This window comes from Botryllus schlosseri, chromosome 8 (genome assembly GCF_051294905.1).
Source record: "Botryllus schlosseri isolate E-star chromosome 8, Bs_hap1, whole genome shotgun sequence".
NCBI lineage: Eukaryota > Metazoa > Chordata > Ascidiacea > Stolidobranchia > Styelidae > Botryllus > Botryllus schlosseri.
The window spans coordinates 26,698,540-26,712,266 of record NC_137243.1 but is presented as its reverse complement, the minus strand read 5'-3'; the positions used below and the strand labels follow the sequence as shown (position 1 = coordinate 26,712,266).

General features: G+C 42.2%; 1 protein-coding gene across 1 annotated transcript; it reads right to left on the bottom strand.

The window, feature by feature from the left end:
• Positions 1 to 2,894: 2,894 nt before the first annotated feature.
• On the bottom strand, positions 2,895 to 13,727 carry LOC145443998 (uncharacterized). Its single transcript, XM_080321899.1, has 6 exons — positions 13,616 to 13,727; positions 12,766 to 12,927; positions 10,612 to 10,740; positions 7,169 to 7,897; positions 5,956 to 6,183; positions 2,895 to 3,109 (listed from the first exon to the last, which is right to left on the bottom strand). The coding sequence occupies exons 1-6, from the start codon at positions 13,653 to 13,655 to the stop codon at positions 2,982 to 2,984; spliced, it is 1,416 nt and encodes a 471-aa protein (XP_080178025.1). The 5' UTR covers positions 13,656 to 13,727; the 3' UTR covers positions 2,895 to 2,981.

Sequence of the window (13,727 nt, the reverse complement as noted above, 5' to 3'; positions counted from 1 at the left end):
AACCAAAATAGATAACAAACAGATGCTGGTGGTACAGAAATAAGCACACACATTGCACAGTATTCGGTATCAGATAGGAATGATCGATACGACCTTGAAGGTCAACTAGTCCAGGGCTCTTTAACCGGGTGTATCGTGGACCCCATGATGCAGGCTACCATAACTTTAAAAGGGTGTACCACTCGGATGGAATGTACTAGGGTGTAGAAGAACCGCACTAAAATGGACGCATGAGTAGCTATCACAATTTTTGCTTCAGAACAGGTTGTTCATATCAGCTGTACGCGACTTGTAAATTATTATACATTCCTCTTATGCTTCTCATCATTTACCGTGTTGGTTGACTTGGTTCCTTTTGCAGTAGAACAGAGTGCATTTAACATGTGTTCATTCCGTTCAACTTGCGTTATATGTCTATAGCGATTCTCGAGGAAGCTGCTGCGATAGCTCAGACAATTAGAATTGGTAGTTCCAACTGCATCTCGCCAATAAATAGCACAGCCAGGATGTTTTGGAGGTCGATTAGTGAATACTGTGTGAGATCTTGGTCCTATGTAAGCTCGAGGCTTGAGTAGTATATATTTAGCATTTCCTATACATTTTGTTTAGGCCAGGGTGGCCAACCTGTACAGTACATACGGCCGCCTACAGCCGTAAAACAATTATAGTATTATGCGGCCGTCTACAGCTGTGGTTCTCAAATTTGGATTTACCTTCAATTCATAGTTCTTGCTCTCTGTATAGTCCGAATTTCATATTCCAGTTTCTCTCATTCCAGTCATAACCTCTCATGACATCAAACATGTTTGTTTTAAATTGATTTTTGTTTTAAATGCAACCCTAATCACAACAGAGAATCGTTTTTCTGAGCATTGGTTATCAAGTTCGGATGCTTTCCCTCTGGAACTTGACTCCGAAATTGAAGAAAGTCTTCACTTTTAAATAATTGCTTGAGATCGATATCTGACTGAATGTCTAGCAACTCAAGTTGGTAATTACAAGGGGCAGTGGCCACACTAACTGCAATAGTACGTGAAAACATTTTCATCATGTGCAAAAAAGCATTCATTCCATCAATGCGGCGGTTGAACTCATCAACAAAGTTGCTGATAAGCCTGCTGTATGCAGCAAATGATGAATTGGTTTGATGGTCACTGGTCAGATACCGTTGGAAAATGTTCTGTAACACCACCTGCACTTAAGTCTGGTGGTGAGCTGACATAAATTTGAGTGCCACTCCGAGCGCATTTGAGTGTGAGTATACTTTTTGGCGTGAGTTGAGAAACGAAATCGTTGCTGAGAAGAGAATCGCTACTCCAAAGCAAAGGAATTGGTCTCGACCCTCAATTATAAACTCCAGACTCCAAGCCAAGCAAGCTTAATTTCTAAATAGAAATTTTACTTTATTGTCATAGATTGATTTTCTAATATTTTTGTGGGATTTTCAAACGTCTTTGGAAGCCGCAAGAAGACTAGCTGGGAGCCGCGGTTGGGAACCACTGATATAAAGTGTATCTATCTTTGTCTCTATCTTTTCATTCCTACTATACCCTTACTCAGCATCGTAACTGCCGCACCCCAAACCCCCCAATTGGGGGGGGGTGAGCTCGAAGGGGGCCAAAAATTATTTCGTGAATTAGTATAAATCATAGAGTATTTTTTGAAAATTTATGCATCTTTCTTCATATTTTTTCGCGCAGCGCGCGAATTCAAGTAGCCATTTACCTTTATTATTGGGTATTGGGCTATTACCGCGCCACGACCCACCACGACATACAATCAAGTTTTAGGCCATATAACATGCGACTCCAAGAAGTGTGCCAGAACGATAGGCAGCGAGGAAAGCTTGACCGAAAAGGTCTATGCCCTTATGCTGACCGAAGACTTCATTATATATACAAAATACATATAGGTTTAATTGTCCATAGGCGCCTAAATGACTGGCGCCGAATGTTCCTGTCTTTGCAATCTGAACCTCACAAGACAAATACCATCCCGCTGGGAAAAATTTTATCCCAGTGAAGAAATACCAATTTCAAATCGTGTGCGTCTCTTAGTTTAGAAGCCTACGTTTGGGCGATTCTATATTTTTTTGATATAGCAGACTGGAAGTCACGAAATAACATCATGTAACGAAGTCATAATTATTATTTACGGGCCCTCCCGTTTTCAAGACACTTCACTCAGCTCTACCGGTAAATCTAATTACGTGAGTAGAGAGGACAATAAATTGATAGCATAATATATATGCAATCGCCGATCTGATTGACCGATTTTATCATAAATTATCGAAATTTTTCGCGCTTCGCGCTGGCTCACAATACAGTACAGTTGATTTCGTGACAAACGCGAACAACGTGATGGAGGGGTCGTTTCATCACCCTATGGGAGCCCAAGACCCACGTTTTTGGGGGCCTGACGAGGTGCTGTTTCGTCCCTACCAACGGGTATACGCCTGAAGATGTTTAATTATTATTGAGTGGTCCTACCTTTTCAAACACACCTCACTCACCGGCAAATCTGATTACGTGAGCAGAGAGAAGATAAAAATTGATAACAATATATATGCAATTCCCGGTCATACTGACAGATTCAATCATGAATTCTAGAATTTTCCCGCGCTTCGCGCGCTTAGGCGACAAAAGCTGATGCACTAAACAAACTCCCAACCAAAATGATAAACAGCAGCAAACAGGGTATCGCCGGAGGGGGGTCTGGGTTTGGTCTATAACCCTATGGGGGGCCCAAGACCAAAGTTTTTTTTTTGGGGGGGGGGCTGGCGAAGTGCTGTTACGGCCCTGCCCTTACTAAAATAAGCTTTCTATAGAATGGTGCCACTCGTGTGCCGTGAATTTGTTTCTCATTCCTATAATTCAAATCCACCGATAACAATATTATCATAACTATTATTAATTTATTTTTACACGCCCATCATTCGGTTGGTTAGCATAAAATGTAGATTAGGCAGTTCCATGTCAGTGTTACTTCCCACGTCTTAGAAGGCGTTTGATACGGTTGACATTTTGACGGACGGGGCGTTGACGGACGGGACGCTGACGGACGGGACGTTGACGAACGGGAGGTTGACGGACGGGACGATTTATAGGCCCTAAACAATAAAGAAGGAACAAAACGTTGGTTCACCAATCACCATACACTGTAAATCGATGGGTGGAAAATATCAGTGACGTGCGGTTGCTGAGGCACTGATACCTATTAGAGTCAGATTTATAATATGTACCTAATATGATAGCTGATTCAGTTAGCGACTCGTTTCTTGTCCCATTGGCACTCGTCACACGCAATATATATCTACAATTCAAGGCAGGCCTATAGGTAATAGGTGTGGATGGAAAATACATAACACATATATCAGTAAGGGAATGTATGTGGTCTGCACTACATGTTGGCCGTTGCAACTACACGATTCATACCACACCGCGGGTTTGCGAAGTCGATAGCTCATTGTCTGACTGCGCTGGGATTGTCGGATTGTTAGCAAACAGTAGGCGAGGCATATCCCACCGTGCCTCACCTGGTCTTGTTTCTCTGCGCTGACATTGTACGCAGCAATGCCGAATTTCACATTCCTTGGTGATTTTTAGGGGGTCCGGGTGTTCTAACGTTATTTGATATTGTGATCTTCGGAATCAGTGCGACACAGTATTCGATTAATACCAGTTATTACAAATTGCGATCTGTCAATGATGAATTGCACTATCACAGGTGAGGCTTGGTCTGTATGTGCCTCACCTCTGCTGTCGCGCTACATTTTTTAACAATATATAAGTAAATATCGTGATTTTGCATGTTAAAATGTTACAAAATTAGTCGTTCCTTGAACATCAATGTAAAATATACATAATTATGGGTGTAAAATCATGGAAGGATGTCACAATTTTCTTTTATCCATCCGGACGACAGGTGAGGCACTGGCACTGGAAAATATGTGTAGGCCTATTCATTATATTTCCGTAGCAGCGTCGAGTGTATATCAGGTCAAATGCACTGACTTCCAAGTACCCGATTGCGCTTTCACACCCATCTATTTGGGTGAAATCATGGACCACTTGAGTGCAAGTAGGTAAAATCTGCTCGAAGTACTTGGCTGATGACTACCTCTGCACCCCGGGACATATTTTCTCAAGGATCAGTGTATTTGAGTCATTTTCACCCGTTGGGAAGGCGTGAAAGGTAAATTTGTTACCTGGAAGTGCCTGATTATATACGCCAGTGTGAAAAACGGAAAAATGCACCGTTTCAGTTTACAGTATAGCAGGATTGTAGCCAAGTCATAAGATTCGGAGGACACAATTTTACTTTTTTAGTTTTGTCTCGAGTCTAGTCCAGTAGGTCTCAACTCTCAACCCATCATCGAGTCAAGTCATGGTTCAAAGGTTCGCGTCCGAGTCACAGTGTTGCGACTCGAGTCCGAATCCAAGTCATTGTGTTCGCCGTTCATTTTCGATTTCAATCCTGTTCAACTCACTTTTTTACAACTCTATTTGGGTGATATTAAATGCCTCGCATTCATAATATTTAAGCGGGTAACAAGTTTATTGTAAGCAGCACTTGAGCGAATTGACCAAAAGCACAACCAATGGCTTTATAGCGACATGACAATAATAGAAAGCACTGTACGCTTCGATAACCGCAGTGGCGGTGCCGCATGGTGTCACCACAATATAATACGCACGCAAAGACGTGCTTCCTGCACTTCAACAAAGTAATGTAGTGTACGAATATAGGTGCCACTGTGATTGTGGCTACGTGGGAAGAACGTCAAGACGTCTGCAGGACCGCATAAACCAACATGTCCCCAGATTTATTAGAACACGTGCGTCACGCGATGTGAAAAGCTCGCCCTTAACTCATCCACTTAAGATTGATGCTGATCGATCAAAGGCCATTAATTCTGCCATCGGCAAACATCTGTTGGATAATCCGATTTGTGCGAATAATTATCGAGACGACCGATTTCGAATCGTAGGACGAGGCCGTTCACAATTCCATTTGTGTGCCTTGGAATCAACTTTTATCAAAATACACCAACCAAAACTCTGTCAACAAAAGGAGTTCGTGTACCACCTAAAAATAGTACATTGAACGCTCTCTCATTCGAAATTTCATGCTGGTGACGTCATATTTTGTGATACGATTGTTGATATACAATGTTCTTTCCAATTCTCTACTAGTTGCTGACGATTACCCCTGACGAGTGTCAGCCGAAAATATTCGGGTTCATTTCAATATGAATATACTATTTAATTGTATATTGAAGTTCTGTACCTCCAAGAAGCTCTTCACAATATAATAATTTTCCGCCCTTTACACAGTTTCTGACCAATGTTCCCTCTAAATTTTCACGAGTCTGCGCGCACTCATCAACTCACTGCGCGGTCCTTGGACAACAGTGCGCAGCGACAAAAAATGGTAACTAATACCCACTTTTCTCGTTAATTTTGTGGTGTTGACTAAAAAAGGTCCTCAATTTGATTGGACTGTCGAAGTACTCAGTTTCTCGTTAATTTTGTGATGTTGGCTAAAAAAAATAGGTCATCACTTTGGCTTTTTGTGCGCAGCTTAGATTTTCTGTGCGCAGAGACTGCGCAAATCTTAGAGGGAACAGTGTTTCTGACCCTATTTTACAAACAGCAGTAGTGATAGACGGCATGTGGTAGCTTACTATTCTGCGAAGTTACAGCGACATCTCTGTCTTGGTCATTCGAGTCATGCGCAATGACTCGAGTACAAGTCGAGCCAATACACAAATTGTCTCCATTTTAGAAAATGACTCGAGTCTAGTCGAGTCACCAAACAATCGGGACTCGATGCGAGTCATGACACAAGTCATTACAATGCTGCAATGTATAGCCTGCAAATAGCCTCTATTTGATCAAATTTTTGGATAAGTCCTAACTATAAAGTGGATATACTGCCAAGTAGCCTACTCACTTTTATTGATTCTATCTTTGCCTCGGAGCCGCCACCGTTTCTCCCTGACCCCTTTCACGATTCTGACAGGATTGCGCCGGTTGGGAGAACGGCGTATAGTTCCGTCGCTATCTGCGACCGCTCCGACGCACTCCCGGCTGCATATGGTGCACACGACGTTGTTGACCTTCTCGCGACAGGACGCGCATTTCGTTTTTGCGGAGCAGATGCACGTTACCGATAGTTTTTCTGAATATAAGACGGCTGTTACGAAAATTTGATAAAAATCTTAAAATTTGTGAAATCAATGTCTTGCGGTTTTCAGACTCATACAAACAGTACACAGTACACACCGTAATGTTTTGACAATTACAAACTGGTGCATGGATTGATTGAACTGCTATGGTGTGATTTCATAGTTTGCACACATTCCAAGATGGTATAAGACTATATGTGAACCGCAGTAAATCAGTTGACAATGCAATCAGTAATAATCTGCTATTTGGACGAATTTTATTTCAAGTTAGTATGTTTTCTGCTGCCGGCAACGCTTGATATTGAGCAATAAAAACTGCGCAGTTTGGTAAAAGCAAATATCGAAAACAATGGTAGTGTTGAAAAATACGGAGCATAATCCAATATATATTTTATATAGGCTACACAAATACAAGTAGTCATCGTTTGTCCTCAAGCATCGACGTTCAAGACTCCAAGTAAGTAAAACTATTCTAGGCCCAGTTTTGCATTATAATAAACCGAATCTGTCTAACATTACAACTACTTAAGTAAGTAGTGCAAGTAGTAATGTCTAGGGATACTCCGAAAAAGTAGAACTACTTCGTCCCTGAACACCCCTGATTAAAAATCCTTGTTAAATTGTTTGCAATAACAATGCAATATTTTGAAGAAAATCTGGTGGTGGTAAACGCTTAACTATATAATAAAGTGAAAACTCATTCGAGTGGCAAAGAAAAAAGGTGTTCATTTGGATGGCAAATGATCCAAGTTGAATTCATTGGAGTGATAAATGCCGATAATGGGCTAGGACGACTGTGCGCATCTCACGTTTATTTACTGGGTACAATTAGTTTATGAGCCATGTTTGTACCCCTATACACATAGCTCATTTGGAGATCATAGTCGATGCAAGCTTCGCAGATTGCTAGTACAGGAAATCGTCAGAAATCATCGAAAGAAATCCCGTATGAGCCTATATGTCAACTTGAAAGCTTACTTCGACACAATTTTTGCGAGCATTCCTGACACTCCTCCGTTACGAAAAATTCTTTTTCGGCCACGCAGCTGCTCCAGCACTTTGAAGAAAACGACGGCAGTCCCATCAAGCGCAGCCAGGAATATCTCTTTTTATTCGTGCGTTTTGTCACAGCAGCCGAGTACCCCAATGTGGTTTGTGAAGAAGCAAAGTAGCCGGCTGATCGTGTGGTGATTCCAAGTTTCCGTAGTGTCGTTGTGTAGCTTTCAAGTACGTCATTACTTGTTGTCCATAGAGACGAGGCATAATTAGCAGCCACTGTTGATATTGGTGACGATGAGATAGAGGTTACTGGTACTCTATTCGTGCTAGCAGCAGTTGTAGTTGTTACTGGGCGGCTGCTCGAAGTTGACTGCAGCGTAGTTGCTTGGTACGCTTTTGTACTCGCATTATCATCTGTAGATGCTGAAAAACTAGTAGATGTTGTGGTTGGATCGGTGAACGATTGTTGCGACACTGTTACGTATGAGCCAGGTGATCGAGTTACCATGACTTCGGTTTTGCTGTGAGTCGAGATGTGTGAGGTTTGCGGCGTTTCTGTGGTGGTCAATTCTTTGGTGGTCACTTCAATAATTTCGCCAATAGTTGACTCATCTTTCATGGAAACGGCACTGCTTGAAGGAGTCGTTTGTTGGTTGTCCAGCTCAGTCAAGTGTGCGGTGATCGTTGCTGATGCAGTTGACACGTCTCCTTGATCAGTGCGTATAAATATGTTAGTATTGATAACCAGGACCGTACCGCCAGCACTTCGTCAGCTCCCCCCCTCCCCCCAAAAAAAACGTTGGTCTTGGCTCCTCATAGGTGATAAGCCGAACCGCAGACCCTCCTCAGGCTATACGCTTTTTGCCGTTACTTATCAGCTACGTTGGGTATACTTTTAGTGATCGAGTCAGGTAATAGTGCCTAAACGGGCGAAGCGCGAAAAGATTCTATAATTCATGATTGAATCGGTCAATTTGATCGGGAATTGCATATATGTTGCTATGAATTTTTTCTCCTCTCTCTGTTCACGTAATCAGTTTTACCGGTAGAGATGAGTGAGGTGTGTTGGAAAAGGTAGGACCCCTAAATAATAATTATAAACATCTTCGGGCGGACCCGTTGGTATAATTATTTCGTTACATGATGCTCCTATCTGCTATGTCAAAAGATATAGAAATCGCCCAAACTTACTGATCTAAAAGACGCACACGATTTCAAATTGGTGTATCTTTACTGGCAAATAATTTTTCCTTGTGGGATAGCATTTGTCTTGTGGGGTTCAGATCGCCAGCGCAGAAACATTCGGCGCCAGCCATTTAGGCGCATATGGACAGTTGAACATATCTGTATATTGTATATATAGAAGTGTGCGGTTAGCATAAGGGCAGTCCTTTTCGGCCAGGGTCTTCTCGCTGCTGATCGTTCTGACTCACTTCTTGGAGTCGCATGTTACATGGCCTATAATTTCACGTCTTGATGCGTCGTGGCGCAGTAATGGCCGACGCCGAAGTGCCCATTTCTATAAATCATGCGTATTTTGTTGTTGGGGGAACGGTACCCAATGTTCAAGATATTTGACGACATTACGCGAAACAATTTTGAAAACGTTGCATAAATTTCCTAAGAAATATTCTATAATTTATGTTAATTCACGAAATAATTTTGAGCGCCCTTCGAGCACGCCCCCCTCCGAATTGGGGGTTTTGGGGTGCGGCAGTTACGGTCCTGTTGATAACCAACATACGGATTAGCAACACGGTGAGAGCATATAGTCGACATCCAGAGAGGACTATAGAAATCGGGACTGTTGCGAACAGTCATAGCGCCGCAATAGGCCATTGTATTAGGGAGCTATCATTGTGAAAACAATGCCTATTTTAGACTTTTATCCGCAATTCTGGGTTAGCTGCAGTGTACTGGCCAGATAATAATATGTATTTTTGGAATCAGTGTGACAATAGCTTCCGTTTAGGGCCACTTTTGTTCGCCCCATCCGCAAATTATAACACAGGGGTGGGCAGACCTGTTTCATGCGCGAGCCGCATATCAAAAATCTTACCTTTGAAAGAGCCACAACACAATAATTCAAAAATATGATTTTATGACGTCACAGTAAAGTATAGGCTATCGAATGAAGATTATTATTGTGTTGCAGTTGTGATACGGTGCGTCTCCACCTGGGCCGTGGCAAATCTTATTGCTCGTGGCAAAGTTTTGGTGTTTGGTTTCGCAATGTCGTTTCAAGTCACTGTTCTATTTTCCTGTTCATACTTTCATTTCTTGCAATTATCGCTGGACGACATTTTCTTGGCCACACTCACCAGTCATTGCTAGCCTTTACAATACGAATGGAAGCGCCGTATGCACCATTGCTAGCCCGAAAATGATTGTGCCTGCGCTGGCGTGATAAATTATCAACTTTGATGTTGAACACAATGATTTATCATTGATTAAGACCAGCACCACTGAGAACCGCAATCAAAGGCTGAAAGAGCCGCAGGTGGCTAGAAAGCCGCAGTTTGTCCACCCCTGTTTAACATCACCTCACCATATCAGTTTACGAAGGTACCAGAAATTGCTATATCCAAACTTTAGGTCAGTGGTTCCCAACCTTTTTCGTCTCGTGCCCCCCTTGGCCGATATTTGAGCTAAAATCCCCCCCTATGAAAAAAGTGGCCTGTGACTAAAAATGTGCTTTTTAACGCGCAACCATTTGTTGACTGAGCAATTAATGGCCAAAACATATTCAGATATGTCCGAACTATGGCGAATGCGGACCGCACTAAACTTTGGTAAAGTACAGTCAAATTCGACCTGTTTTTACCGGTCGGGTAGCCGCTGACGAAAAATAAATCACCAAGTCCGATTGCTATGGACTTGAGTTAAATCGATGAATTTAGTAGGCTACGGTTTGTTTTTTACGTTAGCTCATATGTTGGCTTAAAAAGTTAAACAATTTCACTAGTGGCCTTGTGCTGAATTCGGCTTGACGTTTTCCTGCTTAGCAGCAATTTGGTCGAGAGGCTGTCGCGGACCAAACGAAATCGTCTCGTGAGCTTCACTTTATCAGGGGGTGTAGAGATACGGAAGTCATTTAAACATACACCTAGCTTGAAATCCGCCAAGAAACATACAATTGTAAAGAACTTATTTCTACTTAACAATTCTATACCATAAAAATCTAAAAACCTTGTCAACCCAGTGTATCTTCCGATACAATGCCAAAGCCAGATTTCCCCTAAAAAATTCAAAATTCCCCCCTAAAAATTCTAAATTCCCCCCAAGGCGGGAATTCCCCCCCCCCGGTTGGGAACCACTGCTTTAGTGCTCAACCGTGCAGTCGTGTGTTTCGCATCTATCCATAGGTTTGTTATCTATAATGTCAGATCTTATAGACCAAGATTTTCGAACGTCTAACTTACCAAAGAAGCAAACTTGACTACACCTGTTGCATTCTAGCAACTGATTTTGCAGAGACGTCTGTGCTTCGCAAGTATCACACGCGACCATCGCAGCCGGGACGCATGTACCGAGAGCTTCGGCCTGTTCGTCTAGATATGAGAAAAATATTGATATGCAACTAATGATTTGCTAACTTCTATTCATATTTGATCATTTCCCCCATGACCTACTGGCGGTATGATGGGCTCGAGGGGTAGCAACGAACAAACTGAGATTTAAATGATTCTACGGCTCGTCTCTAGAGTCTATAGGTTGATGATCTGTACACATAAACCGCATGGTAATAATATTAGGGGCTAAGCAAAATTGTGGAAAACGTTATATATAGCAGTGGTTCGTAACCTCTGACCCAGGTAACATTTACGCTAATCTGTAGGCTAAGCCTTCGCGGAACCCAAAATTTTCACCGAATCATAAAAACGTAAACTTACCATAATAGACATCTAACTACACATCTAATAAATTAACAGAGTGTTAAAAGAACAAAACCAATACAAAATAATTTCATATAATGTACCCTTTCAGATACCAGTTCAGAAATGCGAGGATTCACCTCGGAAAGTGCCATCGTATTTGTAGGCCGAAACGTAACAGCGTGATACCATTTAACTAATATGGTTACAATATTTTGAAATCCGGGAAAGAGGGCACTTTTTACAAATCACAAAACTTATCATATCGGACAAGAAAACGGTTCATTTGAAAATTTGCATGGGAAATGCAATTTTGTTGACTGAAGAAGGTCATTTCCCAGCTCGACGCCCGAAGAACCCGCTCTAACCTAATTTAGATTGTGGTTGACCTCTTTAATTTAGTCATCATTGCCGTCACTGCCGTTGGAATCCAGATTTCGCGTCAATAATGCCGCTTTTTTAGCGCCTGTACAGTACAATCGTCTGGCTTTCAAAGTTGTGAAGAAGGACGAATTGCCAAAAATGAGGAGATTTGGTCCTCCTCAGGGAACATTTTCGATTTCTTGACACAGGAGGACAAATCCTGTAACCCGATAACGGCCCTGGGGATATAGCCTACTCAGGTATCACAGGTATCACTCGTGTATGGAGTGTGTTAACGTTGTTCTGGCACCGATGTATCATATGTCTGGGGTGTTTACAGGGTGTCTTCAAGTTTTTCCACTGATCAGGTATCATTTCTGGGGTGTGCTTGATTGCCGCGCGGCAGCAACTAGTGATGGTTAGTGTCCAGAGCGCCGAATTTAATAGAAATGGGCTTGGTCGAAAGCTACCGTAGCACTGATTCGAGAAATAGGCTACAATTTAAAATATGATCAGGGCACTGGAACTACCCCAAATTCTACCACAAAGTCTGAAATAAAGGCATTGTCCGAACAGTCAGAGAGCCGCAATCGGTCATGGTCATTGAGTCGCGACAATCTGATCATTCTGAACGATGCAGATGTCAGATGTTGAGGGTATTTTGGGTGAGGTTCTTGTGCCTTGATCATATTTTAATTTTTGGAAGCAGTGCGACACTAGCTTTCGATCAAGACCAGCTCTTCGCTCCGGACGCCAGCTACACCCTGTCTATATACGATCGACAGAAATCCTACATTCGCTGCCGGGCGGCGAACAAACACACCCCACACATAATTCACGATCAGTAAACAAACTTCAACACCAACGAATGCACTCCAGAATGATGCCTGAGTGACAGAACAGCGTGAACACATACCACACCCCTCCATGTATGATGCATATATATACCTGAGTAATACCTTAGGATATCCTTACGGCCTCCAATTACTGATGGCCATAGAATGTTGGAGATCGAATTGTCGTTTCAGGAATACGGGGTTTCAATTTTGAGCCCCAACCTCTCATGTGTGTACACTGTACGCCACTCGCCCACTGCATACGACGTACCTCCACGACAGCCACAATTCGACCACTGACCTGGTCAAATTTCCTGCAAACCATGATGGCCAAGGCGACTGTATCATCACCAACCATATGTGTGAGTTGGGTGTGTGTTTTGACCTCCAAGGAACCCCTGAGACAGGCTCATGGAGACCCCGAATGTCCCATTGAACATCAGTTACGAGCCACTAGTTCTAGAGTAGGCCAATTTGAAATCATAATGCTAAATTAACTCACTGACACATTGCTTTAATATACATTGATTGCAATCTTCCGAAACCTGCAATTCATTTGCTATCACTGGCGGACAAAGGCCCCGTGTCACACAATTGGCGAGACATACGAGTCCATACTGTTGTGAACCAGGCGGAAACGAGGCTATAGTATTTTGAAGAAGCCCTGAAAAACACATTGGAAAGATATTATGAAAATATATTTCATGCCGATCGAAAGGATATTTAGAGTTACGTTATCAATAGCGGATGGCCATATATAATCAAAATTGCATTTATATCAAATGCTTTTGTCAGCGGGTGTATTCTTGTCATTTTCCTGCCTGAATGGCAGCACAACAGAGTTGGACAATTGACCTATTTACAGCCTTTTCAAATTAGATCACAACTTGAATCATAGCTACTTGGAAATACTTGGAAATTCCATTCAGAATAGGAAGATATAGGCTACAACATAAATTCAGTTTATAGTTCATGTCCAATCGAGTTCATATACTAAGAAGCATGAGAGAATGACAAATGTCTGCACATCAAGCTTGACTCTTTTCGCATGATGCAGTTCTACTATAGCATTTTCAGGAAAACCAGAAATCAGAGCATGTATAAATATTTCACGTATTCTCAATAAATTGCATTTTGCTCTAATTAGTTTATTTAGAAAACAAGAATAATCTATTGCTGTCCAAGCCTGCGGCATATATAGGTCCATCATTTGATATTTGGAAACCGATTCGCTTGTATCATAAATCCAACATTCATTTATAGGCCTACACGAAAAGACATCATAGTGAACGGCGCTTATCGGTTTACTTGAATAAGGACTGGCCGATGCGCCTGGATTAGATGGCACTCACCGAAGCTTACGACCAGAGACCTGAACAGCCGAATGAACATCGCATCTAGGATGAAATTTTCCTTGGTATCAACAATATAGCTTCAAGCATGGTTTGTTATCCATGCTGCCAT

Bases quoted from the DNA above. Each gene is read 5' to 3' on its own strand.
- LOC145443998 (XM_080321899.1), bottom strand. From the start codon at position 13,655: ATGTTCATTCGGCTGTTCAGGTCTCTGGTCGTAAGCTTCG. The intron at 7,898-10,611 runs GTAAGTTAGACG...GCACTGATCAAG, and splicing joins TAGTCAAGTTTGCTTCTTTG to GAGACGTGTCAACTGCATCA. The intron at 3,110-5,955 runs GTGAGTAGGCTA...TTTATTGTTTAG, and splicing joins CAAAGATAGAATCAATAAAA to GGCCTATAAATCGTCCCGTC.